At 41.3% G+C, this 27,152-nt stretch overlaps 2 protein-coding genes across 9 annotated transcripts in view; both read right to left on the reverse strand.

Moving 5' to 3' along the window:
• The window catches only part of POLR3B (RNA polymerase III subunit B), a 137,489-nt gene extending 133,802 nt beyond the window's left edge, over positions 1–3,687 (reverse strand). For 2 of the 3 annotated variants that reach the window (XM_036252175.1, XM_036252173.1), the window contains exon 1: positions 3,350–3,687. In XM_036252175.1, the coding sequence (XP_036108068.1) occupies positions 3,350–3,421 (72 nt within the window). In that variant the 5' untranslated portion in view covers positions 3,422–3,687. The remainder of the gene's footprint in view (positions 1–3,349) is intronic. The other variant, XM_036252172.1, reaches the window with a different exon arrangement.
• Positions 3,688–11,232: 7,545 nt separating this feature from the next.
• TCP11L2 (t-complex 11 like 2) overlaps positions 11,233–27,152 on the reverse strand; it is a 46,193-nt gene continuing 30,273 nt past the window's right edge. For 3 of the 6 annotated variants that reach the window (XM_036250657.1, XM_036250656.1, XM_036250658.1), the window contains exons 7-10: positions 22,228–22,415; positions 21,846–22,027; positions 18,024–18,196; positions 11,234–13,583 (exon numbers count right to left, since the gene is read on the reverse strand). In XM_036250657.1, coding sequence (XP_036106550.1) covers positions 13,339–13,583; positions 18,024–18,196; positions 21,846–22,027; positions 22,228–22,415 — 788 coding nt within the window. In that variant the 3' untranslated portion in view covers positions 11,234–13,338. Of the gene's footprint in view, positions 13,584–18,023; positions 18,197–21,845; positions 22,028–22,227; positions 22,416–27,152 lie in introns of all 6 variants that reach the window. The other 3 variants (XM_036250659.1, XM_036250660.1, XM_036250655.1) reach the window with 2 other exon arrangements.

A 27,152-nucleotide genomic window follows, 5' to 3' on the forward strand; every position in this document is an offset into this window, starting at 1 on the left:
GAATCAAAACCATGACTCTTTGGTCCATGGGTTGATGCTCTAACCACTGAGCAACCAGCCAGAGCCAATCTCTTCTTGATGACTGAAGATTCCAAACACTTTATTTTATTCTCATGACACTTCCTGAGTAAGAGCATTTGTCAGTTTGAGAAAGGGAAAGTACGCTTCAGAGTCTGGTGGGGAAGCTAGGTCTCTCGAGTTCTTTCTCTCTCCCATTTTCTGACAACTAGTGCATGGTCAGAGCTCATCTCAGGGCGGCAGAAGGATGACACACACGGTGTTCACCTTCTACATTAAATAGCTGTAAACTGCCACACTTTTTGTGTTCTTAGGTTTGTTATTTATGCTTTGTTGAGGTTGTAAGTAGCCTAAATGATAAGACTCTTTTGATGAATGGCATCTAATCTGCTAATGGGAAATCTAACAAATGGGGAGAACTGAATCTAAAGTGAGAATATACTGCTTCTGAATAAGAGCCTAAGAATCACGTGAGGCCTTGCAGCACCTGTAAAACTTTTGACTTTCACTCTGACATGAGAAACATTGGAAGGTTTTGAACAGAAGAGTGACATGATGATGTGACTCATTTTAACTGTTCAGTTAAAAGAACAGATTGAACTTCTGGGTTGAGAATAGACAAGGTTAGAAGCAAGGAAATCATTTAGGAGTTTATTGCAATACTCTAGGCTGATAACAGTACAGGTAGCAAGAAACTGTTAGCTAGGAGACACAATGTGAAGTTCAAACCAGCAGGAGTTGATAGATTAGATAGAGGTGCTGAGAGAAAGGAGTCAAGATTGACACCTTAGAGTTGCCATTTGTGGAAATAAGGAAGTGGGGATGCTGTCAAGAGCAGCAGGTTTAAAGTGTGGAGGGGCTGTCAGGAATTTGGTTGGGGGCATGCTAAATTTAAGATATCCACTAGGGGGGGAAAAAAGAGAATGGAAAAAAAAAAAGATATCCACTAGACATTTAGGTGGAGATGTCAAATAGACAACAAATATGAGTCTGGAACTTGGGAAGAGAGTAACCTGGAGATACAACTTAGGAAGAGGTCAGAAAATGGATGGGAATTATAGCCACATGATAGATGAGATTGCCTAAGGAGTGTATATGAAGAAGGATTCTACGAAGAACATAAAGAACATTCCAATATTTAGAGATGAGAAACAAAAGGCAGATTTAGCAAAGGAAACTAACAAAGAAGGAGACCAAGGGAGGAAGAAGATAACCTGGAGAAAGTAAAAACATTTTTTCAAGAAAAAAGGGAGGTGAGTGCAAGGGGAAATCTTTGTACCTTCCTCTCAATTTTACTGTGAACCTAAAAAGCACTAAATAAAATCAAATCTCTAAAAAAAAAGGAGAGAGTTAGGCAAAACTAATCTATATGATAGCAATCAAAGATGGGGGGGGGGCACTGAAAAAGAAACTTTCTGAGGTGATGGAAATGTTCTGTATCTTGTATTGGGTGGTAGTTATTTGAGAATACAGAACTGTCAAAACTAATATAAAGGAACACTCAGTACTCTTGTATTTTTATTGCATATAAATCTACAAAGAAGAAGGAGAGAAAGATCAAAAGGAACTATATTAGTAGAAATATCTCAGGGGAGGCAGGTAGTGATGGGGAAAAGAGGAGAGAGAGGCTGGAAAAGTTATCAGTGGCCAGACTGAGGAAGGCCTTATAAACATAATAAACACTAGATTTTGTCTTAAGAGCAATGGGAAGAGATTGAAGTTTAACGGACAGAGCAACATGATCATACTTGTGTGTTTAAACTGATGGCTCTCACTACAGAGCAGTGAGAGGAGCTAGGGGCCTAGAAAGTAAGAGATGACAGTGGAGAACAGTGGGAATGACGTTTCAGATGTGAGTATATTTAGTAGGCAGGACCCTTAAGATGGAATGGGTGGTGGACTGGATGTGGGGGGTGGGGGGGCCCAGGATGAACAACTGTCACTACTGCTTCAGAAGACTAGAGCTCGGTCTTAGTTCCTTCACAGCTGTGCAGATTCAGGCAAGAAATTTCAGCCCTTCAGGCTTATTCCTGCAGCTCTCTCTGGAGACGCAGTCCAGTCAGCGGTTAAGGATGAAGACTCTGGAGTCAGACTGCCAAAATCCAAATCCAGATCAGCCGCCTATAAGCCTTCTGACCCTCGGTTACTTAACCTCTCTGGGCCTCAAAAATCTTCACTGAAAAAACGTGGAGATAGTACTTATTTCAGAGAACTAAATAACAACGTATGTTAGATTTACACAGAGCCTGGCACATAGCGAGTACTTAATACTAACTCTTCAAGATAAACCACAGAACTTATATGCATGTGGGCATAATCAATGGGCGTGGACAACAAAGCCGGGGACGGGGTCGGGGGGATGGGGCGGAGGGTGTCAAATGGGGTAAAAAAGGAGAAACATCTGTAACAAAAAAAAATGAACTCTTCAAGAGCCAAAATCCAGTATTGCCTGATGATGATCAGCAGTGCATTTATCGCAGGCACTCAGACTGGATCTGATGGGCTGATAATAGTCACTTGATCTCCTTAATCTACCAAATGATTCTAAAGAGGTTCTTATGATCCAAAAATGCACTGGTTATGTCACTTTCCTGCTTAAACCCTTTGATCGCACCGCCTTGCCCCTTCAGGTGTCTAACAAAACCTTGCACAGCCAGGACCTGCACCCATAGGTCTCCCCTCTCCTCTTCTTCACTCGACTTATTTTAGTTCCTCAGAAACAACCAGATCTCAAGCGCCCGGTTCTCCCCACCTGCAATCGCTCCCCCCATCTTTCCAAGCCTCATTTCTCCGGATCCCCATCCCATGCCAGTGGAGGTGGAGGCCCGGAGATTTTATAACAACGCCTTCCTAGAACACAGAATTCTGTCAACGGCGGCACTCCATCAGGCAGCGCTCCCGGTACGGCAATTATCCTGAACTTCTGCAGTCCAAACTTGAACTCCAGGTTGAGAGGGAAGATGACGAGCCTGGCAGGAGACCACTTGGTTTCCCCACCACAACCAGCTGTGGTACCCCACGAAAAGAGCCTAAACTGCCTCGGCCTCAGTGTTCTCGGTAAGGCCGCGAAGATGGAATATGTCCCCCAAAGGTGGACACGAGGACCAATCTCCCGCCCCCCCCGCCCCCACATGAACGCTGAAAAGGGTCCAACACAAGAGCGCGGCCGGCTCGGGAAAGAGGGAGCCCTGTGCGGAAATATGAGCATGCGCGACAGTTCTGCACATGCGCAGAAGGGACGGCCCGCCCCGCTCCGCGGCGAGAACTCTCAGGGTACCGCCTCCTAAGGACGCCTCCGACCCCTTCCGTTCCCTGCGTGCCCGGCCTTTACCTCTACAGTTGGGATCGGCGCAGCTAGCTGCTCCGGGGTCAGGTTCCCAAATTCCTCCGCCAGCACGTCCATGCCGCTCACGACGAAGGAAGAAGGAGACAGAAGGCACCCCCCACACCAGCCTTCGCCGCCTGAAGAAAAACTGCAGCACCCGTAGGGAGCGGTGCGCGTGCCCTAAACGGTCCGCGCCGCGCAGGTTGATTGAAAGCGCGACAGAAAGGTTCCGCCTGCTCCCGGCCTGACCCTGCGGTGGAACCCGGATGTGGCTGAACGGAATCTGGGAAACTGCGCTCCCTGGTGTCGCTAGGAGGTCTCGTCCGGGTAATCCTAAACGCCAGGCGCCAGTTATCCTGTAATTGAGATCAAAGGAGCACGTAGGTTGTACTTTTAAAAATAATTCACGCAAAGGGGTAAGCGGGTAATTTGCACAACTTGAGCCACCGAGACTAAGAACTCTAATTCAGTCCGAAATGACACGTTGTAGGAAAAATTAGGAAATTTATAAAATGCCTAGTAGTAGGGGAGGGGACTGGTTAACAAAATATGGTGCATGCATGTAATAGAATATTATACAACTATTAAAATGACCACACAAAAAAAGAAAATAAAATGATCATAAAGTGAGGAGGTATTAATTAACTTGAGAGTAGAGCACAACAGGACAGTAATTAGGACTGTTAAATTCTGAAAGGACTGGAGGTAAGGTCCAGGAATAAATATCAACACACGGAGAAATTTAGTATGGAAAAGTGACATTTTATTTTTTAAAGTATATTTTTACTGATTTTTTTAGAGAGAGGAAGGGAGAGAGAGAAACATCCAGTGGCTGCCTCCTGCACGCCTCCTACTGGGGATGGAGCCCGAAACCCAGGCATGTGCCCTGACGGGGAATGGAACTGGGACCTCTCAGTCCATGGGTCCACACTCAGTCCACTGAGCCACACCAGCCAGGCGAAAAGGTAATATTTTAAATAAGTAGGGGAAAGATGGATTATCCAATAAGTGATGATGCAACAGCTGATTAGCCATTTAGAAAAAACATCAGTAAATCCTATATGGATAAAGTATTTAAATGTTAACAAAACTTTAGACGAAAATGCAAGTGAATATATTCATAACATTGTGGTGATGAGGGTCTGCAAGGATGGCAACATAGTCAGAAATTGTAAGGGGAAATATTCATAGATTTGGTAATATAATTCTAATTGTAGTTTTATAATTCCATGAAAAATTTAAAATTTTCTGAACAGATTTTTAAAAATCACCATGAATAGAGATTTTTAAAAACACAAGTTGACAAAAGACAAAAGCTTGGTATTCCTAATTTAAAATGAACTCATCCAAATCAGTAGGGAAAAAAATCCCACTAGGAAAAACAAAGCAAAAGACACCATCAGTTGTTGAATGTGTGAGGAGTTACAGTTTAGGAAGGTGCAAAAGTTCTGGTTGTGGATGGTGGTGATGGTTGCACCACCATATGAATATACTTAACAGCCACTGACCTGTACACTTAAAATGATTAAAGTGGTAAACTTGATGTATGTTTTACTACAATAAGTTCCAAAAATTTGTCAAATATACATTTGCCGTTTTCTCATGAATGTATAGGCCTTACACCAGGTTAGTCTAATTTCTGAATTATCTACTTCGAGTACATTTTAATGCCTGTATCTTCTAAGCATTGTGCTGATTTCTAAAAGTAAGAAGAGAAAGGAAAGAAAACAAGAATCAGCTTCTGCTCTTGAGAATCTTACAATTCACTTAGAGAGAGATACACTTTTCTATCATCCTTGTGAATTAGCAGAGAGCAACCTATTTAGAATCTAGTCTGGAAGGGACCGTGAAGTGATTTTTTGATAGTAGAGATGTCAGGGTTGGTTTAGATGTGCTGGCTTTCTTGGCTTCCTGCTGTCCAAGTGATTCTCCAACTTTAGCCTACGTCACCTGGAGAACTTGCTAAAACAAGCTCAGCTTTTTGATTTGGTAGGTTTGGTCTCAGGCCTGCAAATTTGCATTTGTTGAAAGTTCTCATGTGATCACACTTTGAGAATCATCCTCTAACATAGATGTATCATTCAATACCATATCCTCTGTTCATGTCTTGTGTCCATCAGACTGGGGGCTTCTGAAACGGCACACAACAGTCTTGTCTGTATTTGTATTCCCGTGTTCTAACCCACTGTTTGTTCCTGAATAAATTTGTGTGGAAAAAGCAATTTGAAAGAAAAACATGCAATGAGTGATAATAAATTCAATATTAAATTTCACATTGTTAAAGTCCTAATTTTTTTATTTTTGTAGTTTCTCGAAAAGAGGGAGATGTGGTAGCCGTGGTCCCAGAGTCCTACATGGCAGTAGTTGGCTGATGTTGAGCAGCGTAAACCCTTAGACCACAACTGCCACAGTCCTTTATTACATCTGCCTGGCCCCCGAGGTATCGGCATTTGCACCTCCAGGTGAAATCCACGACTTCTTTCTGATCTCCTAAGGGAAGAAACCAAAAAAATCAGAAACCAAAAAGCCAATAACAGTCTCCTGGTTTCTGTGTCTTCTGCTGTCACACCCTTTTTCTGAAGTATTGGTACAAAAAGAGTGGTGGTTTGAATAGAGGGCTGGGCAGTTCATGAAAGGGAATTGCAGAGGGGAAAATATTGGATGTCTTGTACTACTATCCCATAACTTATGTATAAAGTGTTTGGGTAGCTCAGCTGTTGTGGCTCAGTGGATTGAGTGTCTTCCCATGGACTGAGAGGTCCTGGTTCGATTCCTGGTCAGGGCACATACCTGGGTTTTGGGCTCGATCCCCAGTAGGGGGCGTGCAGGAGGCAGCTGCTTGATGTTTCTCTCTCACATTGTTGTTTCTCTTTCTCCTTTTCTCTCTCTCTAAAATATCAATTAAAACATATTTAAGCCCTGGCCGGTTTGGCTCAGGGGTTAGAGTGTTGGCCTGCGGTCCAGAGAGACCCAGGTTCGGTTCCCACTAAGGGCACGTACCTCGGTGGCAGTTTGTCCCTGGCCCTGGATAGGTCGTGCGGGTGGCAACCACTCGGTGTCCCTTTCATGTCGATGTTTCTCTCTCTCTCTCTCTCTCTCTCTCTTTCTCTCTCTCCCTCCCACTCTATCTGAACAAAAAATGGAAAAATGTCCTCGGGTGAGGATAAGAAAAATATATATATATTTAAAATAAATAAATATAATAAAGTGTTTGGGTAGACAGGTTAGACCAGCAGTTCCCAACTTGTGGGTTGTGACCCCTTTGGGCATCGAAAGACCCTTTCACAGGGGTCGCCTAAGGCCTTCGGAAAACATATTTCCGATGGACTTAGGAAGGGAGACACCGCTTCTCTATCCGCCTCCAGGCGGGTCCGCCCACATGCAGATACGCCCACACACAACATGAGGAACTGTATTAAAGGGTCACCCATTAGGAAGGCTGAGAACCACTGGGTTAGAAAGTGACCAGTGCTGTGGAGGGAAGAACAGGGGCATTGGTTAAAGGAGAATAAAGGAAAGGGGAAAGCAGGTGTCCAAGCTGGGCCCAGAGATGTTAGAGAGAGCGTCTGTTTCCTGAGTGTTTCCTCCTTGCCAGACATTAGAACCCCACTTCATGTGCATCCCCTGATTTAATAATGAACGTCTGGGAGATAATTAGAATTATCCCCACTTGACAGGTGAGGAGACTAAGGCTCATAGGGGTTAAGAAATTTGTCAAGCAGAATTGGAATTTAAATTCATAATTATCTGATGCCAGAGCCCATGCTTTTAACCACTCTGTCTTAATACCGCACTGAAAGGAGGGTGGTGGGAGACACTGCAAGCAGAGAAAAACAGCCTGAGCAATGGCACGAGGGCTTTCAATGACATAATGCCTCATTCTGGTGACTGAGTGTTCTCCCGTGGGGCTGTCAAGGGCAGTGTTTATAGATGACACTAAAACAATCCATTGGGACTGAACCATTAATGGCTTTTATACCATGTTCAAGTTAGACCTCATGAGAGGCTTCGACATGAAGATACTAGAAACAAAAAGAAAAAGATTATCCTCTCTTCAAAACCGCCGTGCATTCAGGCTGGGAAAGATATGTATGGACTTGATTTCTGTAGCTGAATAAATTCACAATAGAACTAGAGAAGACCAGAACAATGTTAGAGGAAGAACAAGGGCTCTTCGGTGTGAAAGGCAAGGGCAAAGGGGGAGTCCTTGAAGGCTGTCATTTCACAGACAGCAAGGTGAGGAGGAATATGATCAGAAGTCTCTACTGCAATCAGAGACCATTCTGCATTTTGAGTAAGACTGGGTGGTCCAAAAACCTCCAGCTGCCTGCCACGCCCACAGGCCTTGCTCTGGAAAGCCTTGCTTTGCACCTGTTATCATCCTGCCAAAGGCAATAGGGCCAGGAATCTGCCAAAGACAGCCACATAAGGGAGCCGAGGGGTCTTGTCATGAGACCCCCTACCCAACGAGGGACAGTGGGAAAGGGGTGTGTCCATACGGTGGAGTGGCAAATAGACCCAATCATAGTCTCTCCTGGGATGTTTTTAATTAAGATGAACCAAAAGAGAGCAGCATCAGAAAGCAGAAACAGAAGTAAAGACCAAGTTAGCATTTGGTAGTAACACAAGAAGTAAATTTTCCTTTAATGACCTGAGCAAATGTAGCAAATAGTTAAGAGCACACATTCCACTCCTTGGGTTCAAATACACTTACCAGCTCTGTGACCTTGGATGACTTCCTTAGCCTCTCTCAGTCTCATTTTGCACATATAGAAAAAATGAGAGAGCCTGCCTCATGGCCTGTTCTGCAGTGTATGAGATCATTTATATCAAGTGCTTAGGGTAGTCCTTGCCATACGGTTAGTGCTTGGTGGCTGTTATTTTATTATATTCTGAAGGAAAAAAATATATATTTATGTTCTCCACCAAGTCTGCCAGTGAGCTGTTGGGACTGATTCCTGGGTTTCCTTTGTCTTTCATAAAGCCTTACATTAAATCCCTAGGTCCCTTCCTTTGAAATCTCAAAGAGGCCAACAGTAAGCTTAGAAGTGAAAAGATAAAATAGAGAACAAGAGGACACAAGTTGATAACAAAAACACACTTTCTAAAAGGTTAGATTAACTCATGGAGAATAAAGTCATGATTGATTACTAAAGGAAATCAGAACATGTTGGGTTTTGTCACTAACCTTTGAAGTTGACATCAAGGACAATAACTGCAGCCTTCCACCTATCCTTGAGTTTCTCTGCCAATGACAATATTGGGCTTAATGAACCATGGTTCTGATGAGATGTGACAATTTTTGTTCTTGTGTATGTAAGTACTTAATCATCACATCTCACAATACTAAAACCTCTTGAAGCTTGAAAGAGATTTAGGACTGATAAATTACAGTTATTATAATGCATTCTGGCTGCATTCTGCTATAGGATTTGCAAACACTTTCAAGTACATTATCTCATTTGATTCTCACAATAGCTCTGTGAGGTAGGCAGGTAGTAGGGTAGGCAGGTGCAGGGTAGGGAACCTCCATTTGGGAGGCTCAGGGAGATGAAGGACTGCCTTGAGTTCATATCGCTATTAACAAGTAAAAGTGAATTCAAACTCGGATCTTGGAACTCGCAGGCCCATGCTGCTTTTACTAAAGGAATGGGAAGTTTGCAACTTAACATCCTCAGAGGTAGATCAGGCTTAACTGTAGTGTCAAGAAGGGGTCAGGTGAGAAATAAACATGTCACACGAGAGGTGGCACTCCCCATGCCCATGGCATACTTTGCTTGTCAGACCCAGAATTCTCTACTGCTTATCCTGGGGCTGGCTTCAAAATCTTCCTAACACCGTACTCCGGGGAGCTACTAAAAGATCAGAGCAGATACGTGATTTTAAATTTATATTTTTGAAAAGAAGGTCCATGGGGCGTATTCAAGGACGCTGGATGCTTGCCAATACTCATGTCAGTCTCTTTCTCCTGGGCACATTTTCCTGCTTCCCTTGCAGTTAGATGAGGCCATGGGGTAGGTTCTGTAATGCATCATGAGTGGAAGTAGGCAATTCCACCCCGAGCAACTCACCCTCTGCTTTGAACTGCAATTAGAGAAATAAGGCTGCACTGAGGCCACCATGACTTGGGAACTTGTGTTCAGCAGTTCATCTACCAAGGGTGGGGAACATCCAGCCTGCAGGCCATATAAAACCTGTGACATCAATACTACCTAACATCACACACCTCACCATATTAGCCTGACCAAATATCGCGGGCTAATTTTTAAGTTGATCATTTTTTTTTAATCCTCACCTGAGGACATTTTTGCATTTATCTTCAGACAGAGCAGGAGAAAGGGAGGAAGAGAGAGAGAGAAACATCGACATGAGAAAGACACATCGACTGGCTGCCACCCACATGACCCCAACTGGGACCAGGGACAAACTGCAACCAAGGTATGTGCCCTTAGCGGGAACCGAACCTGGGACTCTCTGGTCTGCGGGCCGGCACTCTAACCACTGAGCTAAACCAGCCAGGGCTTAAGTTGATTATATTTTTATGGCCCATGAATGATGTTATAAATATCAAAATGGCCCTTGGCAAAAAAAAAAAAAGTTCCCCACCCATGATGTACACACACTAGTAAAGGTTCACTTCTTGCGATTGTGCCCTTGAATCCTCTTTTGGTGTCATTCTCAGAGGCAATGCTGGACTAGGTGGTCTCCTCACACATTTCCTACTTTCAGGTTTTAAAGACCTCGGGAATGTACACTATGGTGGACTTATTTTTTTTCTTTTTGCTCCTCAGTATACCCTTCCCATTTGGGAGAAATCCCTAGTTGGGTGGCTTTGTCAGGACCACGGGAGTCTAAGGATCAGCTACCCCCTCATTCCATCCCATGCAAATCAGAGTCTGGACACTTGACTTAGATTCTTCCAACGGAATGTTGATACCTGGGATACTAAATGTTAAGCAAATGAAGCAAGGAGAGTTGATAAATCAATCTCGGAAGCCACACACTGAATCCAGTTTGACTGGTGTCCTGCATCTCGCATTGCTCTGGTTCTTACCCATCTTTCCAAGCCTGATTCCCCAGGTCAAGTAGACTCGGTGAGGTACTTACCACCTGTCCACTAAACTCCCTTTCTGCTTTGGTTAGCCAGAGTCTGCTTCTACTGCTTGTACTGTGTGTTCATGTGTAAGTGCATGTATACGTATGCACACAACACGGGAATATTCCAGCAGCAACAGTAAGAGTTCTTTGCCAGGGCAATCTTTCCAACATAAGATTTTTTCATAACCTTCTCCTGTTTCAAAAGATTCACTGATTCTCTTTCTCAATACAGAATCCCACACATTTCAGTATATCACCCCAGAACGTTTACCTTTCTTGTTTCACTCTTCTACCAGGTGCTCCTGGGCTCACCATTTCTCCACATCGTTGTATTCACTGTGTACTTGGCCTGTTGTGCCTTTTCCGTTCTTGGCCTCTTGGCAAGTTCCTGCTTATCTTACATGTTCTAGCTCAAGAATGATCGCCATGAAACAGAGTTTAATGACTTGTCCTCTAGCACTATGTGTACTTGTTTTATAGCTCTGTTACACTTATTGTCATTATTCACAAGTTTGTCTTTAGTAGGTAATAAACTCCTTGAGGACAGCGTCTGTCTGGTCATCTGTCACAACCTGGGACACTTCTTGGCACATAGAAGATGCTCGTAGGTGTTTGTTGACTAAACATGACCTGATGTCTGTAAAGCTCTGATATCAGCAGAAGAATCATTCCAGAAGAAGCACAATAAAGACTGTGCATTATTCCAGCCCAGAGCTCCCCAGAGGCGGTTTAGAAGACAAAGAAACACTAGCTATGTTGAAACAATGTTTAATGTTTAAAATTTAAGAGTGCACACAATACATGTTTTAGCAGTAGAAGAATGAAAATGTGTGTATGATGTTTAATAAAATTGACATTACAAAACAAGACCATATTAAGAAAACCTTAAAAGTAGAAGTAAACATTTAGGTAAAAACCAAATAAACAACATGCTCAGGGATATGATGTAAAAATCCTAATAAATGTAGTTGCCTAAATCTAGACTTGAGACATTGAGATTTACTTTGTCACTTAAAAAAAAAAAAAAGCAGAATGCCCTTCATTTAAAATACATTTAAAAAATGTTTGCACATTGTTTTCCTGCTGGCAACTGCAGTATAATCAAGTATATAAGAATACCTGCTGAATTCCAATCTGATCATTAAGAAGTGCACCTGGTCTTCCTGTTAAGTATACAGTTCACCTCAGAAAGCAACCACAAAAATCACACAGTACATTACTTTGCTATGTTAGACCTCCCCTGTCGCCCATGCTCCAAAGTGAACACAGCTGAAAAGTCCTTCAATTTAAGAGAAAATGAAAACAAAAACCTTCAGCACCTTATGGTTTCTAAGCATAGAAGAGCATGGGCAGAATGGAAATACAGGAAGAGGGGACAGTAAGACCAATGATGTGCTCTTCAGTCAATTTCCACTTAGACATGCCTGCTTAAATAGGTTTACATATCAGTCATTGTGAGAAAAACAACTGGCTTTTTAAAACTTTCCTCAAATTTTGGCAAAGCCCTCCAAAATGTGAAGATTGGAGATCATTTATTCTCACAATCACTTCCTAGAACTTCGTTAAATAAAGAAGTAGCACCAGCATGGTGGAGGTCATGGTGAGGAAAAGGGGGCGAGGAAGAACGAACTTTCAGCTGCATACAGACTCTTCCCCAGCAACCGACGAGGGTTCGGTGAATCCTTAGGAAACAAAACAGTAACAAATGTGTTTTATGCAAATAAAGCACTTTCTGGACCCAGTCGGCCCAAACTGTAATGTTTCCCTTAACACTTCAAAAGAAGTATGTAATTCCAGGACAAGCAGGTTTCTCTAAGGACAGCCAGTGCCAGCTTGGCAAAGTGATTTCATGCTCGAGAATGTCAAGAAGAGCACCTAGGTCATAGCAGGGTAAGAATCTAATCAGCACAGAAGGCATTTGCTAGCAAGTTATGTGGTTCTAAAACAGCCAAAGTTCAAACACTTCTTTTTTGTGAGCTTCACTGAGAATGGGGATCTCCTGGCATATCGTTTTATTGTTAAGCTTCCCTTCTTCTTACAAGTAGACCAATTCAAACCATTCCTGCCTTATGTAAAAATATTAAAATCTTATATAAACCTTACAATGGCCTGAGAAATGCAAAGACATTCACTAAGAGATTTGTGCAAAAATTGTTTCTCTCAGAGAGCTGGATATATTGCAATAAAAAACCAACCTCCAGAATGAAATTTAGAAGGGATTTGTTTCTATTTTCACTAAATAAACAAGGAAGGTTTTATCTAAATTTGCATATAGCTTTAAAATATATTTAATCAATTTAAATTCTACACAAATACTGACAATTGGTATTATAAAATGTGAACTGGAGCATTTGAGGAATTTCAGGACTTACTATGTAAGTTTCTATTACACAATTAAAATTTCATTGTACATGTCTTGCTTGATTTATTTTTTTTCATTGTACACTTCAAATACAATTCTGCTTACTTTACATCATGTATTCAGAACATCAATCCCCTTGGTTATTCTCATAACTTTCAACCCTTTAAGTTGTACCAAAATTAAAAACCATTAGATTTGATAGTAACAAGTGAGGAAATACAACTCCTTAAGGGTTGAATAGATAAGCTAGATATAAATGCTTAAGAAAACCCAAGTATTATATAGGTAATATAATTCATTACATTGCTTTCTGTTCATGAAAAACATCTCTTTTGCACTTGAAAATGATACACGAATAGGGCCTATATGATGTGCATGTCTTCTGCAATTCTAACATTACTGGGTTACACAGACCCGGGCTAACACTGCACCACGACCAGGACTGAGAAGGTGCCACCTCTGTAAAGCCATCCATGGAAACAGATTCCATACCAAAATGTGGGTTTCTAATCTCTTATCCAGTGTCAGTTCCTCTTTAGTTAGCAGACGATGAAGCATCTGCCTTCCCCATGGCTTCTTCACTGAAGAGCAGCTTTCGAAGTATATTTGCATAAAATGGTCCATACACTTGTTTGTTGAGATTCACAATGTTAGCATATTGAGAACCTAGCACTTCCAGCTCCTGCTGAATGACAGCAAGTCCTCCAGGCATGGGAGGCAGGCATTTCTGAGGGCTTGGAAGACAGAGCAGGCTCTTCAGGTACAGCTGGATTCGTTTATCTGGGGAAAAACACGGTATCTTTATCTGTCCCATTATTAAAGCACGTAATTTTTTAAAATGAGAATAATAATTATGGTACGTGGGTTATAATAATATTCCCAATTCTTTACCCTCTGTGTATCCATACCCTGTACAAGGTAGCTTTGCAGCTCTTCCCATCACAGGCTGGAATCTGTTTCGCCATGCCTTGAATTGGGGCTGGCCTTATGTTCCTTTGGCCAATACAGAATACAGCAGAAGTGCAGGTATGTAGTTCCATGAAGAGGCTTGAAGAGGCACAGGTCGCATCTGCCCTCTCTACATACCATGTGAACAAGCCTGGGCCTGATGAAAGACTGCATGGAGGGAAGCCCAGCTCTTCTTTCTGAGGCCATCCTAGATCAACCTATAGCCAATCAACTCGCAAACACTTGAGAGAGCCTAGCCAAGATCAGCAGGACTACCTACCCGAGCTGACCACAAATGCATGTGTGAGCCCAGCAAGACCACGAGAACTACCTAGCTGCCCCAAAGACTTGTGAGCAATACTAAATGTTTGCTTTTTGTTTTTAAGCTATGGAGTCTGAGGGTAACTTGTTATATAGCAATAGCTAACTGATTAAAAATGCAGAACACTTTTGGGGTAGGATAGGGAATCTTTTATGAAAAAACTCAATACTTAATGCCCATAATTTTAGTTATGTAAACTAAAGCTGAGTTTCTAAATTGGCACTTCCAGTTTGGTATTTTAAAAAAAATAAAACCACTTAAATCAGGGGAATTCATATAGAAATCCAAATTTCTGGTTCTTCTTGAAAATCTAGAGATCTAGAAAACTTAGGGGTCCAAATTACCGCATGGCAAGGGTGACCACACGTCCAGGTTTTCCCAGGACAGCTGGAGTTTAAACCTGTTGTCTTGGCATGATTAAAAAGAGCATTCTCAAATGTCCTGGTTTGGACAATAAATTACATGTTCACCCCCAGATGGCAACACTCTGAAGGCACCGAGGAAGTGCGGCCCCAACCGGCACTCCAGTTTGCCATCTTCTTCACCTTTTCTGCTTCACGGATTAACGAATCTGCATTTGAGACGACTTCACGAAAGCAAGCAAATGTGTAAATAAATCAGGCTGTAGAAGTATTGGACAAATAGTGCTGGACAAACCAGACTTGCTACAGCTCATGCTGTTCCCAGGACTTTCTTTGGCCTTGCAAACAGAAATCTTACAAATAAGATGTACTAAGGAGAATAAACTTCATCAAATACAGACAACTATGACATTAATGAAATTCTTATCTCCAAACACTTCTCCCAAAAGTCAGACATTCCAGCCAGATCTGACCTAGAACTCCAAGTTCCCAGTAGCCCATGTCCATGTCTTAGCCAGAATTGCTTCCTCTTAGTAGGATGTTCTTCCATCTCACCTCATCTCTGCCCCAAGTTGAAAGCACCCCTTAATGACAAGCCTAAAGTTACCTCCTCCTGTGCCTTTCCCTAAAATCTGTCAGATTATCACATCATATTATTATTATTTGAGAGTGTGTGTCTCTCTCCCTGCTTAGGTGAGCTCTGAGGGTGAGGGCTACTACTCTTTTATCTTGATAGCCCTGGTCTGGCATATGGCAGGCAGGTCACAAATGCTGACTGAACTGAAGTGAAAATGGAATGAAAAAAATCTATAAAGATCAATGCCAAACAGAAAACAATGGGAGTCAGAGAGGAATAGAGGCTGGGAAAGGTCAAAGATAACTTGGGCCTTGTCCGTAATTTGTTAATAAGAAGGAATTATTCATGTACGTTATCACCTGCACAACTGAAAATTACTTTTAAAAAATGCAGATGGCTATAATCTACAAAGTAGATAATTTGCAAATAATATGTACCTGGTTTTGGTATGCATTTGAAAATAACTGGCTTGAAAGAAAACTTTTCTAATTATGTTTTTAAAAGTCTAAGAACACAGTGGGAGTTGTAATCGCATTGTAAATAAATAGCACATCGACTAGGAACAAAGGCAGGCAGACCACGAGGGGTACTGTGCGCAGGGGAGGAAAACCACGGCTGAAGCTGGTCAAGTCCTTTTTATGTCCTTTAAGTGCTTCATTTATTCCAACTCCTCTGTGGGCAGAAAATTAAGAATCAATTGTGTACTAAATTTCCCGTTAGACTGGTTGCCTGACTCTCCGGAGCCCAGGTCTATTTTCATCACAGGTATGTTCCAAACAGTTTCCAGCAAGATTGTTTAAAGGATAAAACTCTTTCAAAACTGTTGTTATGCTGAGAAGTGGTTCTGTCTCCTCTGTGGACGAGTCCGTTTTTAGGCCAAGACTAAAATGACAGAAGCATTTATCCAGTTAGGAGCAGCCAAATTGAGTCCCTGCCAAAGGCGTGCCCTTGGCTTCCAGAGTCGAAGGAGAGCCGCTCAAGTGAGTCATTCAAGTTGCTAGGCAACAATACTTTGAATGAGGTTAAAAAATGCTTAAATTTTCAAAAGAACAGGTAAATTGGACTGGGGAGAGAAGGGTGGAAGAAAGCTGCTTTACCAGATTATAAGCGGCCACCCCAGGGTGGGGGCATCTCCTGGGCCCCAGCTTCCCTCTCCCTTACGGCACTGCAAGTACTTCCCTTAACTAAAGCAAGGGCACACAGAGGGCACTTGGATGCTCCAGCCACCCTGCTAACAAGCAGCAGGGCTTCGGCTCTGACCGGAGCAGTTAAGAATGTGAGCTCCTGAGTCAGACAGGCTCAGTAAGACTCCCTGCTCTGCAACTGGCTAGTTGTGTGACCTTGCGGGAGAGCCATTTAACCACTGGCTCTGCTGCATTTGAAATAAGTTATCACCCTTCCCACAAGTATTTACTAAATGTCATCTATGGCTCAGCATGGTACAAGGATACAACAGTGAACAAACATGTACCCCACTCTCATGAGGCATGCACACTAGTGGGGGACCAGCGGTAGGTGGCAGGGACTGCAGAATGGCCCTCTTCCTCCGAGGAGCACCGTCTCCCTGGTGTCAGCTCTTCAGCTGGAGACTATGGCTGTGTGGACAGACTGGTCACCAGTGAAGGTTATGCAGTGGAGGGCTTGGCCGCAGGCGGCTGTGGTCATGCTGTGCTTGTTACTGTGATCAACTGCCCCCTCTCAGCAGCCCGCAGTGCTGCACGCCAGACTGCTCTTTTCTGGGGGAGGGGTTGAAGCCTTGAGCTTTGAAGTGGCCTGTGTGGCCTAGATCTCCAGCGTTCTGTGTCCCCAGGGATAAGGATGAGAGAAACTATTCAAGAGCCTCAAATAAATAATAGCAAGTATTTGTACTCTTAGGGAAGTCAATGTTGTACTTCAAAAACTTGCAGATTAGTCCCAGAATGTTAGTATATTCTAATTCTACACACACTTCTTCCTTCCCATTTTTCTTACTCTCCATAGTAGACACTGGGTTTGTGCCCCACATCACCTGCTCCCCCTTCTTTTGACCACAGCACCCGATTTTGTTTGGGGAAAACCATCTACCCCCTATTCTCAGACCAGGTATTACAGGTAAAGTGAACCACCCTGGCTCCAGGAACTGAACACATGTCTTGGGACTGATGTTTCTTCCCCTCTGGCCACCAAGACTGAGTCAAGAAGGGGACATAACCTACAGTCAGGCCCACCGGAGCCAATGAGCTACCAAGGAAGCCGACTCCTTGTTTTAAACATGGAAGATGTAGGCTTGAGCTGAAGCTGTCCTGCTGTGTGGGAAGAGAGGACCTGGGAGACAGCCAGCCCAGAGGAAGACGGTGCTGAGGGCTGGAAGTGGGGAAGCCAGAGCTGGGGACACAGTTCGAGCTCTGGTTAAGCTACCGCAGCCAGCCCTACCTCTGGTCTTTTCAGTTACATGAGAAAATGCATTCTCTTTTGCTTAAGCTAGTTTAGATTCTCATTCAACAGGTAACAGAAAATGTCCTAATTGATACAGTCTCCGTTTCCCCAACTTACCAACACAGCTTGACAGCCAGACATTCACTTCTGTAGCAAGTACAACACAAGGCCACCCATGACGCCCACAGGTCCACAGCCCCCGCACTCTTCGTCTCCTTACGCCTGACCGAGAAAAGAGCTTCTGCAGGCGGAGGCTAGCTCACAGCAGAACTGATGTCTGCTTTCTGTGAACATACTGTCAGCTGGTTTTAACATTACCAGCAGCATTTTGTTATTTTCCTCATAAAAAAAATCTATTGGCTGGATAGTATAGACAGAAGGCCCTGAAATACCCTTCACTCCCCTACATCTGCACACAGAAGAAGCAGCACGTCCCAAACCTTTTAAAATATTAATGCTTTCTTCATATTTTCTACATTTATTCCCCCCAAAAAGCAGGTAACCTATTTAAGACTAAATTTTGACTGATGCTTAATATTAGTCAAAACCAGCAAATAGGAATTGAAGAAGAAAACAATAAAAATATGAAGACCCACCAATCAAAGACCGGATAGGATTGTCCTCCTTTTCGATGCTTGAAAATTGACCTACAAGGTTAGCTTGAACCTCAGCATTTAAAGTGGATAAGCCTCTCTCTATCAGGGTCTTGTTAACCTCACCACAAGTCTGAACACCAACAGAATTCAGGACGTCCTTCAAGTTAAAGGTCCTACAAAACAGAAAACAAAATCCCATCAGGGAGAGTTTTTGTCCCTCAGTTTTATTGATGTTGTTTTTTATTATACCAATTCATTTAAAATATTTACCTATTTGTTCTTTCTTTTTTTTTTTTTTATCCTCACCTGAGGATACTTTTTCCATTTATCTTTGGACAGAGTGGGAGGGAGGGAGAGAGAGAGAAACATCAATGTGAGAGAGACACATCGATTGGCTGCCTCCTGAAGGACCCTGACCAGGGCCCGGGAACAAACCAAAACCGAGATACGTGACCCTGACCATAATCCAAACAGTAACTCTTTGGTCTGAGGGCCAACACTCTAATCGCTGAACCAAACCAGCCAGGGCTACCCATTTTTTTCTTATATAGACAACAATTACCTGTATTAGAATGAACTTAGAAAATGGTAACTCCTCCCAATCACCAGCCCTTATTTCCAACAGATTTTCACATGCTTAAAACCGCTCAATTCTGTACCTAGTGTTTATATAGGAAAGCACAGCAGGAAAACGTGGCCCCTAAAAATAAGTCTGCAATCACATTTTCATGCAGGGCTATTAGAAAGGGAAGGAAAATACCTATTCTTAAAATAAACCCTTTGGTCTGAGTGGATTCATTCATAGATTTTTTTTTTTAATAGCTTGGAAAATGAGGTCAAATCAATCCTTTTATCTATGCCTGAGCAGTAAACCTATAACACCAATCAAAACAAGAAATGAAGACATTCAGACATCAATACCATAAAGGCAAATTACCTAAAACTCTTGACCTATCATGACCTAAGATAAAAAGCTCCTTCTCATTGCTACTTTTAAGCAACTGATCGATAATGCAAATATAGAGTTCAGAAAATTGTAAAAAATAATTAGCAGTTGGTTATTTAATAGACAAAAAAAAAAAAAAAAAGAGGTAATTAGAAAGTGTACTTGTTGGGTCTACACTATTGAGGAATACTGCACTATTGAAGAATGACTGAAAGCTGCATCTCACTATACAGAAAGGGTCTTGAAGATAACTGTTCAAAATGGGAATTAAAGGATGAGAGGCCCAATGACAGGAGGCAATGTAATGTAGTGGTTACAACATTAGCTGTGGTGTCACACAGACCTGGGTTCAAATCCTGACTCTAACACTGAACTTGCTTTGTGACTATATTAGCCCTTGGCAGATTGTCAGGCACATAGTAAATGCTTAATAGGAAGAAGAAAAAGAAAAAGACTGGTTATCATTATTATCATCATTAACAACAATAAGAAATAAGTCCTTGGTGTTCTGCCTTGACTGGAATTTGTTATAAATTCACACTGCATCTGCCTTTGGGGTTCTATAAGCCAACATTTTTATGCAACATGATTATTTATGACAAAATTTTTACCTTCTGACTTTTACACAACTTCCTCCTGATTTTAATCATGAGTTCTCAGACTGAAGGAAAAATTAATTTCAGTATAAGCCATGATTTCCTCATCACAATTAATGAGGCAAAATTCTTGCTAGTTTTCAAAATGCATCATCAAACCAAATATAAATGACATCTGGGTCTACGGACTATTTGAAATCACCTGCGCATATATATATATATATATATATATATATATATATATATATAAAATAAATGTTATTACCCCATCCATAATGAAGATAATTGAGAACTGCCTATAATCATTTCCTAACACAGGTTGGGGAGGGGGGTTAAACAACATAATAAAACCACATAGGCAGAACAACTATAAAGAGAATGATTTAACCTAAATGGTTATTAAAAGCTAACATTTCTTGAGCACTTACTATGTGCCAGACACCTGTAAAAGTGTTTCACATGAATCACCTTGAGTTCTCACAACTCCGAGACAGGCACAACTATTATTCCCTTTTTTCAAGAGAGGAAGTGAGGCTCGGGGTGATTCAGGAACTTGTTCAAGGGTACATCCATAAGTCAATAGCAGAGCTGGGATTTAAAAATTTAGACTGAGATCCAAAAACCTGTCCTCTCAGTAGCCACTTTGTTATATGCTTTATATTAGTACTTAAGCAGCACTGGGGGTTCAGTACAAGTTTAAAAAGGGTCTGGAAAATAATGAGTATACTGTGTGGGGAAAGGCTAAGGTAAGACCAATTGCAAAAACAGAGGTTTCTTTTCTTTTTTCTTTTTTAATCCTCATCCGAGGACACAGACAGAGTGGGAGGGAGAGAGGAAGAGAGAGAGAGGGAAACATCGATGTGAAAGGGACACATCGAGTGGTCGCCACCCGCACGACCAACCAGGGCCGGGGACAAACTGCAACCGAGGTACATGCCCTTAGCGGGAACTGAACCCGGGTCTCTCCGGACCGCAGGTGGACACACTAACCGCTGAGCCAAACCGGCCAGGGCCAGAGGTTTCTTTTCATTACAGGTCATGGGTCCTTGAGTGTGAAATAAAGAAGCCTGGTAGGTTAGCATAAGAATTAGTAGAAAGGAAATATTGGGGGGAACACTTTGTAAAGTAATCACTACACATAAAACCAATATAGAACAGTACTGAAAGTAAACTGCAATTGAAAAATAAAAACAAAAACAAACAAAACATCAATGTAGGTTTAACCTTAATAATAATTTTAATATTTAAGATTGGGTTTGTTCAGAGATTATTCTCACAGATCATGACTATGTCAATTACTCTCTAGTACCTTTCATAGTAGTTTTATAACATTACAAAATATTCAGAACGATTAAAAAAAAAATCAGTAGAAAGGACAGGGCCTTGAGACAGCCGGACCAGGGCTCAGGCCCTTTCCCTGCTGTGCAGCCCAAGGCAAATCCTTGAACTTCAGTTCAAAATGGGAACATTGGGTTCCGTTGGCTCTTAATATTCTAGGATTTTATCAAGTAATTTAAGTACTCTTTGAGTAATAGGCAGGAGTATGGGAAAATAGGTGCATCTCCCTGCCTTCAATGAGAGTAACAGAGTATGTATTCCTAAAAACACCTACAAGGGAAACCAACCAGCAGGAGGCGCTTAACCCATATGAAACCCATGGGAACATGTGGTCATGGACTAAGTAAGATTAGGAATTTTCTGACTTTCCAGCAGGATGACCTAAATGCAAAATCTCAATGGAATTCTTGTGTTCGATAAAGGTGTGATACTGGGAAATGAATTTCACAAAAACAAAACCTTCAATGAACTTGTGTAACATCCCTAAAGGACAGAGAGGTCACTACTTCTAAAGACCTCATAGCACGTGGATCAGAAAAAGTTGGCAAACATTTCATTACAGAAAAATGATGGTGTAAAAGCTACTTAATCTGGAAAGCTTCTTTGATGGGGCTTTGTAAACACTGAGCTTGGTGGATTTCTGGGTTTTGTTTGTTTTTTTCCACAGCACTGTCAAAGAAGAGCTTTTGCACACACCCATCCTCAGTGGAAATACTACACTCACCCTGGCACTTGTCATGGAAAAGACCTCTTCCTTCCTTTGAAAGGACATCTAAGCCTTCAGTGATATTAAATGAAATTCTAGAAAAAGAAGGTGTGAGATAAGCTTCCCTAAAGCACAGTTCTGAATATCACATCCAGATGTCCAAGGTTATTCACATTCTCTGAAATGCACGCAGAGCCTTAATACAGGGGGAGGAGATGAAAACACTTGGAACTTACTCTTTGTTCATGCCTTCAAGTAGAACAGCTGAAATCCTTTTTAACTTGTCTGCAAGCTCAGGGAGGCCTTCTATAATAGCACCCAACATATTGTTGGTAATGAGGGACAGGCAGGCAATAATTTTCAACTGATTCAGTTTTTCCCTCAGTTCTTGAAGACGTACTTCATCTGTTATCAGTGTCTAGCATATTTATTTAAAATGGAAAAATAGAAAGGGAAGCTCAATATCATAACAAGGTAAAATAAGCAATATTATATCCAAACTCCCACTTTTATCTGATTTCAGTAAAGTCATTAAACCATAGGCGACACAGACCAGCTGATTCACAGTTAGAACTTAAGAATAAAAACAATGGAAAAATTGAAGAAAAAATCACTCACCTCTGGAAGTTCTTTTTTCTGATAATCCCACTGCAACAGTTTCAAATAACTGTTATTTAGCACCAGTGTAGGGCTCAGGCTTGGCTTGGAGCTGTTTTTGGCCCCAGGAGTTAAAGTGGTCTCAGAAACAGCAAGTAATTCTTCATTTACAGACTCTTGTATCCATTTTGTAGTTTTATCAAGAGCACCTACAAGTGAAAAGGCCACACATTTGTCCTACAGCCGATGGATCTCTGCATTTGTGCATTCTTCATGACAGATGTTATGTTAGGTGCTGGGCATGAATGAAGATAGTCATGCCGCTCAAGGAGCTTCGAGTCCAGATGGGGAGACGGACCCATAAAGGAACGGTTACAGCAGAATACAAAGAATACTAGAAGGCACAGTGGGAGTGGAGGGAGCAGAGGATGTCCAGAGCAGAGTATAAGAAAAAGAGCTGTGACACTTGAGGACACAAGGCAGACAGAGGAGAGGGCTGTCACCCCAAGCCAGGAGAACAGCCCATACAAAGACCCAAAAAAGTGAAGAATATGGCACATTTGAATGCTGCAAGCAAATTTGTATTGCTGGTTCATCAAAAACTAGGGGGAAGAGAGTGGCAGCAGATGGCACTGGATGAGTAGACAGGCCAGCTCACACATGACCTTGAGTTTTGTGCAGAGAAGGTATTGAGAATAAAGGCAGTGATTATTAAACATTTTAGACCCCTCTGAGTGTCTAATTAGAGCTATGTCTTTCCCAAAATGCATGTGCACGCTGGTGTGCACACTTTATTTTACTTTAGACCCTTTACTAAGGTTTCCCACTAGAAACAAGTTACTTTTTATACTACATTTCTTATAAAATTATGTATTTGATAGAATTTATAAGGTGGCAATTGCTGAAAAATGCAGACTGAACACAGGTGCAGATTTTTTTTTTAAAGCCAGAGAACAAAATAAAGAATTGTCACCCTGAAATGCTTTCTCAGACTCAGTACTTAAGTGGGGGTAATTTATGAGTAGCTCTGTTTGCCACACTGCAACACCACCCCCCGAATTTCACAATTTGTTTCTACTCAGTTTGCCAATGTTGTTCTTGGTTTTTCTAGTCCTGTGTATAAAGATGTAAAAGACTTACAGTCTTTTATTTAAAAGATATCAGAGAGAGAGAGAGTGTGTGCAGAAATCATCATGGATATAATAACAATGTAGTGTAATAAGCATGTATACTGCAGACATAATCATTTACAGCTGACACATTTAACAGGCCATTTAGTTATTTCAAACAAAAGCAAGAGTGTAGCATAGTGGTTCTCAATCAGGGCTGACTTTAGAATCATCTGGGGAGCTTTAAAAAGAAAAAAATATGATCCTGGGCACAGCTCCTGGAGATTCTGATTTAATCAGTCTGAGATGGGACTCAGGCATCTGTGTTCAAACACCCGGGGTTATCCTAATATGTAGCCAGAATCGAGTACAACTGGTAAAGCAGAAAGAGCATGAGTTTAGAGTGAAACATTGGGTTTTCTCTAAGGGACCTGCTGAATGTGGCTCTAAAAGCAAGGTCAACTCCATGAGGCATCTGTACCCTAGGTCTTTTATGTGGACAGTAATATGAGCCTCTCTATCCACTCATTCATTCAATGGTAACTGGGCACCTACTACACACCAGATATTGTACCCAGTAATGGGCAATCGCAGGTAGTAAATATAGTCCCTGCACTCAATAGTCGACTCAGAGATAGAAACACAAGAGCAGGCAATGTCTTCACAGGTACATCTACCTAAGAAATTTCCCAGGAGCAGTGGAGACCTAAGAGCACTTAACCTGATTTTACTCCCTACCAACACATGCTTCTGATTTCCTGCCAAGAAGGCTTGGCCTAACAAACCCCCAAAACCCTCCCAAACCCCAACCCAGAAACTCTCTGGTTCTCTAAATCCTAATCCTGCCAGTCCTTAGTGGCCCAGCCAAAATCTCTCTTCCTGTAGGAAGCCTTTCTTGATTGTATGGATCTATCCTTATCTCTCCCTTCTCAGAGTACCCACCTTTGAATTTTTGATCTGGCTGTCTTTTCTCTTAAGCAGCTGACCTGAAAAACAGCTTCTCTATTTTTAAAAAATTGTCAATTAACATTTTATGTGCCTTCATCTCACTAGTGAGATCAATGAAGAGTCCAATCTATGATTTTTGTTTCTCTTTCCTTTGACTTAGCTCACAGCAAAACTTGTAAGTGTGTGAAATATTTGGTTTTGTCCTGGCAGGCTCATTTGCTTTGGAAACCAATCAGATATTTTTCTAGTGGTATTTGTCACACAGTAGGTGCTTGTCAAAAAGCCTCCACTCTCTATATGTGGCATGAGAGACCTGGTAGGTTTCCAATTTAGTTCACTGTCTCTAGAGGCAGCAGTGGGCTAAAGACTGGCTCAGTCTCCTTTGAAATGACAAATTGATTTGGTCCTACATGCCTGCATTTCTCTTTCCTTTTCCACTGTCATCTAGTAAAATGTTTACTAATGTACATAGTATATGCAAATCAAACTAAAAGACACAAGGTACTTTTTGCAAACTCTTTCAGAAAGCAGCGGAGGGAACACTTCCCATATTCATTTCATGAGGCCAGCTTTGTCCTGATACCAAAATCAGGCAAAGACATTACAAGAAAAGAAAATTACAAAATCCTTAAGAAAGCATTACCAAAGCAATAAGATTAAGCTAATACACCAGGACCAATGGGTGGGATAAACATCTCAGGACCACAAGGTTGGTTTAACATTAGAAAAAACACAATCACTGTAATTCACTGCATTAATACAATAGAAGGGGGGAGGGAAGCTCACTTTAGTATATGCAGAAAAAGCATGTGACTGAAAATCTTTCAGTCAACTAGAACTAGAAGAAAATGTCCTCAACTCCCCAAAAAGAACATCTATGAGAAGTTGCAGTTAACATTATACTTAATGGTCAACATTCTTCCCCTAGAAAGGTAATGATGCCCTCTCTCATGACTTATATCCAACATTTTGATTGGAGGTCCTAGTTAGAACAATGCAGCAAGAAAAAGAAATAAAAGGCATACAGATTTTTTATGTTTACAGGCAACATGATATATTGTACATATAACAATGCCTGAGAAATGCTCCAGAAAACTACTAGAATTGATAAGTTAATTTAGCAAGGTTTCAGGATGCAAAGGTAATACCCCAAAATCAATCATATTTCTATATGCTAGAAAATAAAAATTTTACAAAATATCATTTATAATAGCATAAAGAAACCAAAATAAATGAGATTAAATTTAACAAAATAAGTACAAGAAACTAAAAAAATACTGAAATTAAAAAATATTGCTGAAATAAATGGAAGAATATTTAAGTGGAGATAGCTAGTTCATAGAGTAATAGACTCCATATTATTAAGGTGTTATTTCAACCTAATTCCAATCACCATCCCAACTGGCATTTTGCAGGTACTGATAAGCTAATAAAAAATGCATATGGAAATTCAAAGAACCTAAAATAGCCAAAACAATTTTGAAAGAAAAAAAAAAAAAACAAAGTTGCAGGACTAACACTGTCTAATTTCAAAATTTAGCCTCAATAATCAGAACAGTGTGGTATTGGCTAAGAGTAGACAAATAGATCAATGGAAAAGAATAGTCCAGTAAAAAGGAATGAAGTACTGATACATGCTACAACATGGGTAAATCTTGAAAACATTATATTAAGTGAAAAAAGCCAGAACCCCAAAAGCCACATGTTATAGGATTCCATTGATATGAAATGTCCAAAATTGGCAAATTCATAGAAACAGAAAGATCAGTGGTTGTCAAGAGCTAAGAGAAGGTAGACATAGGGAGATATAGGGAGATACTGCTAATGCGTATGGGATTTCTTTTTAGGGTGATGAAAATCTTCTAGAATTAAATACTGGAGATAGTTTCATAGCCTTGTGAATATATTAAAACCCGATAAATTATACACATTTAAAAATTAATTGTATGGCATGTAAATTATATCTCAACTTTTAAAAATGAATAAAACTTCATAAATAGACTCATAAATGTATGGTTAATTGATTTTCAACAAGGGTGCCAAAGCAATTCAATGGAGAAAAAGGTAGTCTTTTTCAACAAATGGTGTTGGAATTGGATATACATATGAGAAAATATGAACCTTGAAATATGTTACCTTGAAATGGTTCATAAGCCTAAAACTATAAAACTTCAAAAAGAAAATATCCCCCCCCAAAATCTTCAAGACCTTAGGATATTCAAAGATTTTTATGACAATTTACTGAATGTACAAACCATAAAAGGAAAATTTGATAATTTGAACTTCATCAAAATTTAAAGATTTCCCTACAAAGGATAGTGTTAAGAAAATGAAAAAGGCAAGCCACAGAGGTAGAGAAATTTTCACAACACATAAATCTGACAAAGGACTTGTTTCCAGAACATATAAAAGTTCTTTAATTCAATAGTAAGACAGCTTAATTTAAAAATAGGCAAAAGAGGACTTCCAGTCAAGATAGCAGGTAGGTAAATGCGGTATTGCGTCCTCCCACAACCACATCAAAGTTACAACTAAACTATAGAACAACCATCATTCAGAACCGCCTGAAATCAAGCTGGATGGAAGTCCTACAACTACGGAATTAAAGCAGCAGCAACATCCAGACTGGTAGGAGGGGCGGATGGGCTGGTCCCACACCCACATGTGGCAGATAAAAATCAGGAGGACACCTCGGCTAGGCAGGTCCTCCCTGAGGACTGAGGGGTCCCTGTCCCACACCAGGTGCCCCACTCAGGGTTCCAGTGCCAGGAAGAGAAGTCCCCATAACTTCTGGCTGGAAAAACCAGCAGGAACTGAGGCTCAGGGAGGCTGAGGCGGCTGGAGCCCCAGGCAGCTCCTTAAAGGGCCCGCGCAAGGACTTATCGGACT

This window comes from Molossus molossus, unplaced genomic scaffold (assembly GCF_014108415.1).
Source record: "Molossus molossus isolate mMolMol1 unplaced genomic scaffold, mMolMol1.p scaffold_m16_p_10, whole genome shotgun sequence".
Taxonomy (NCBI): Eukaryota; Metazoa; Chordata; class Mammalia; order Chiroptera; family Molossidae; genus Molossus; species Molossus molossus.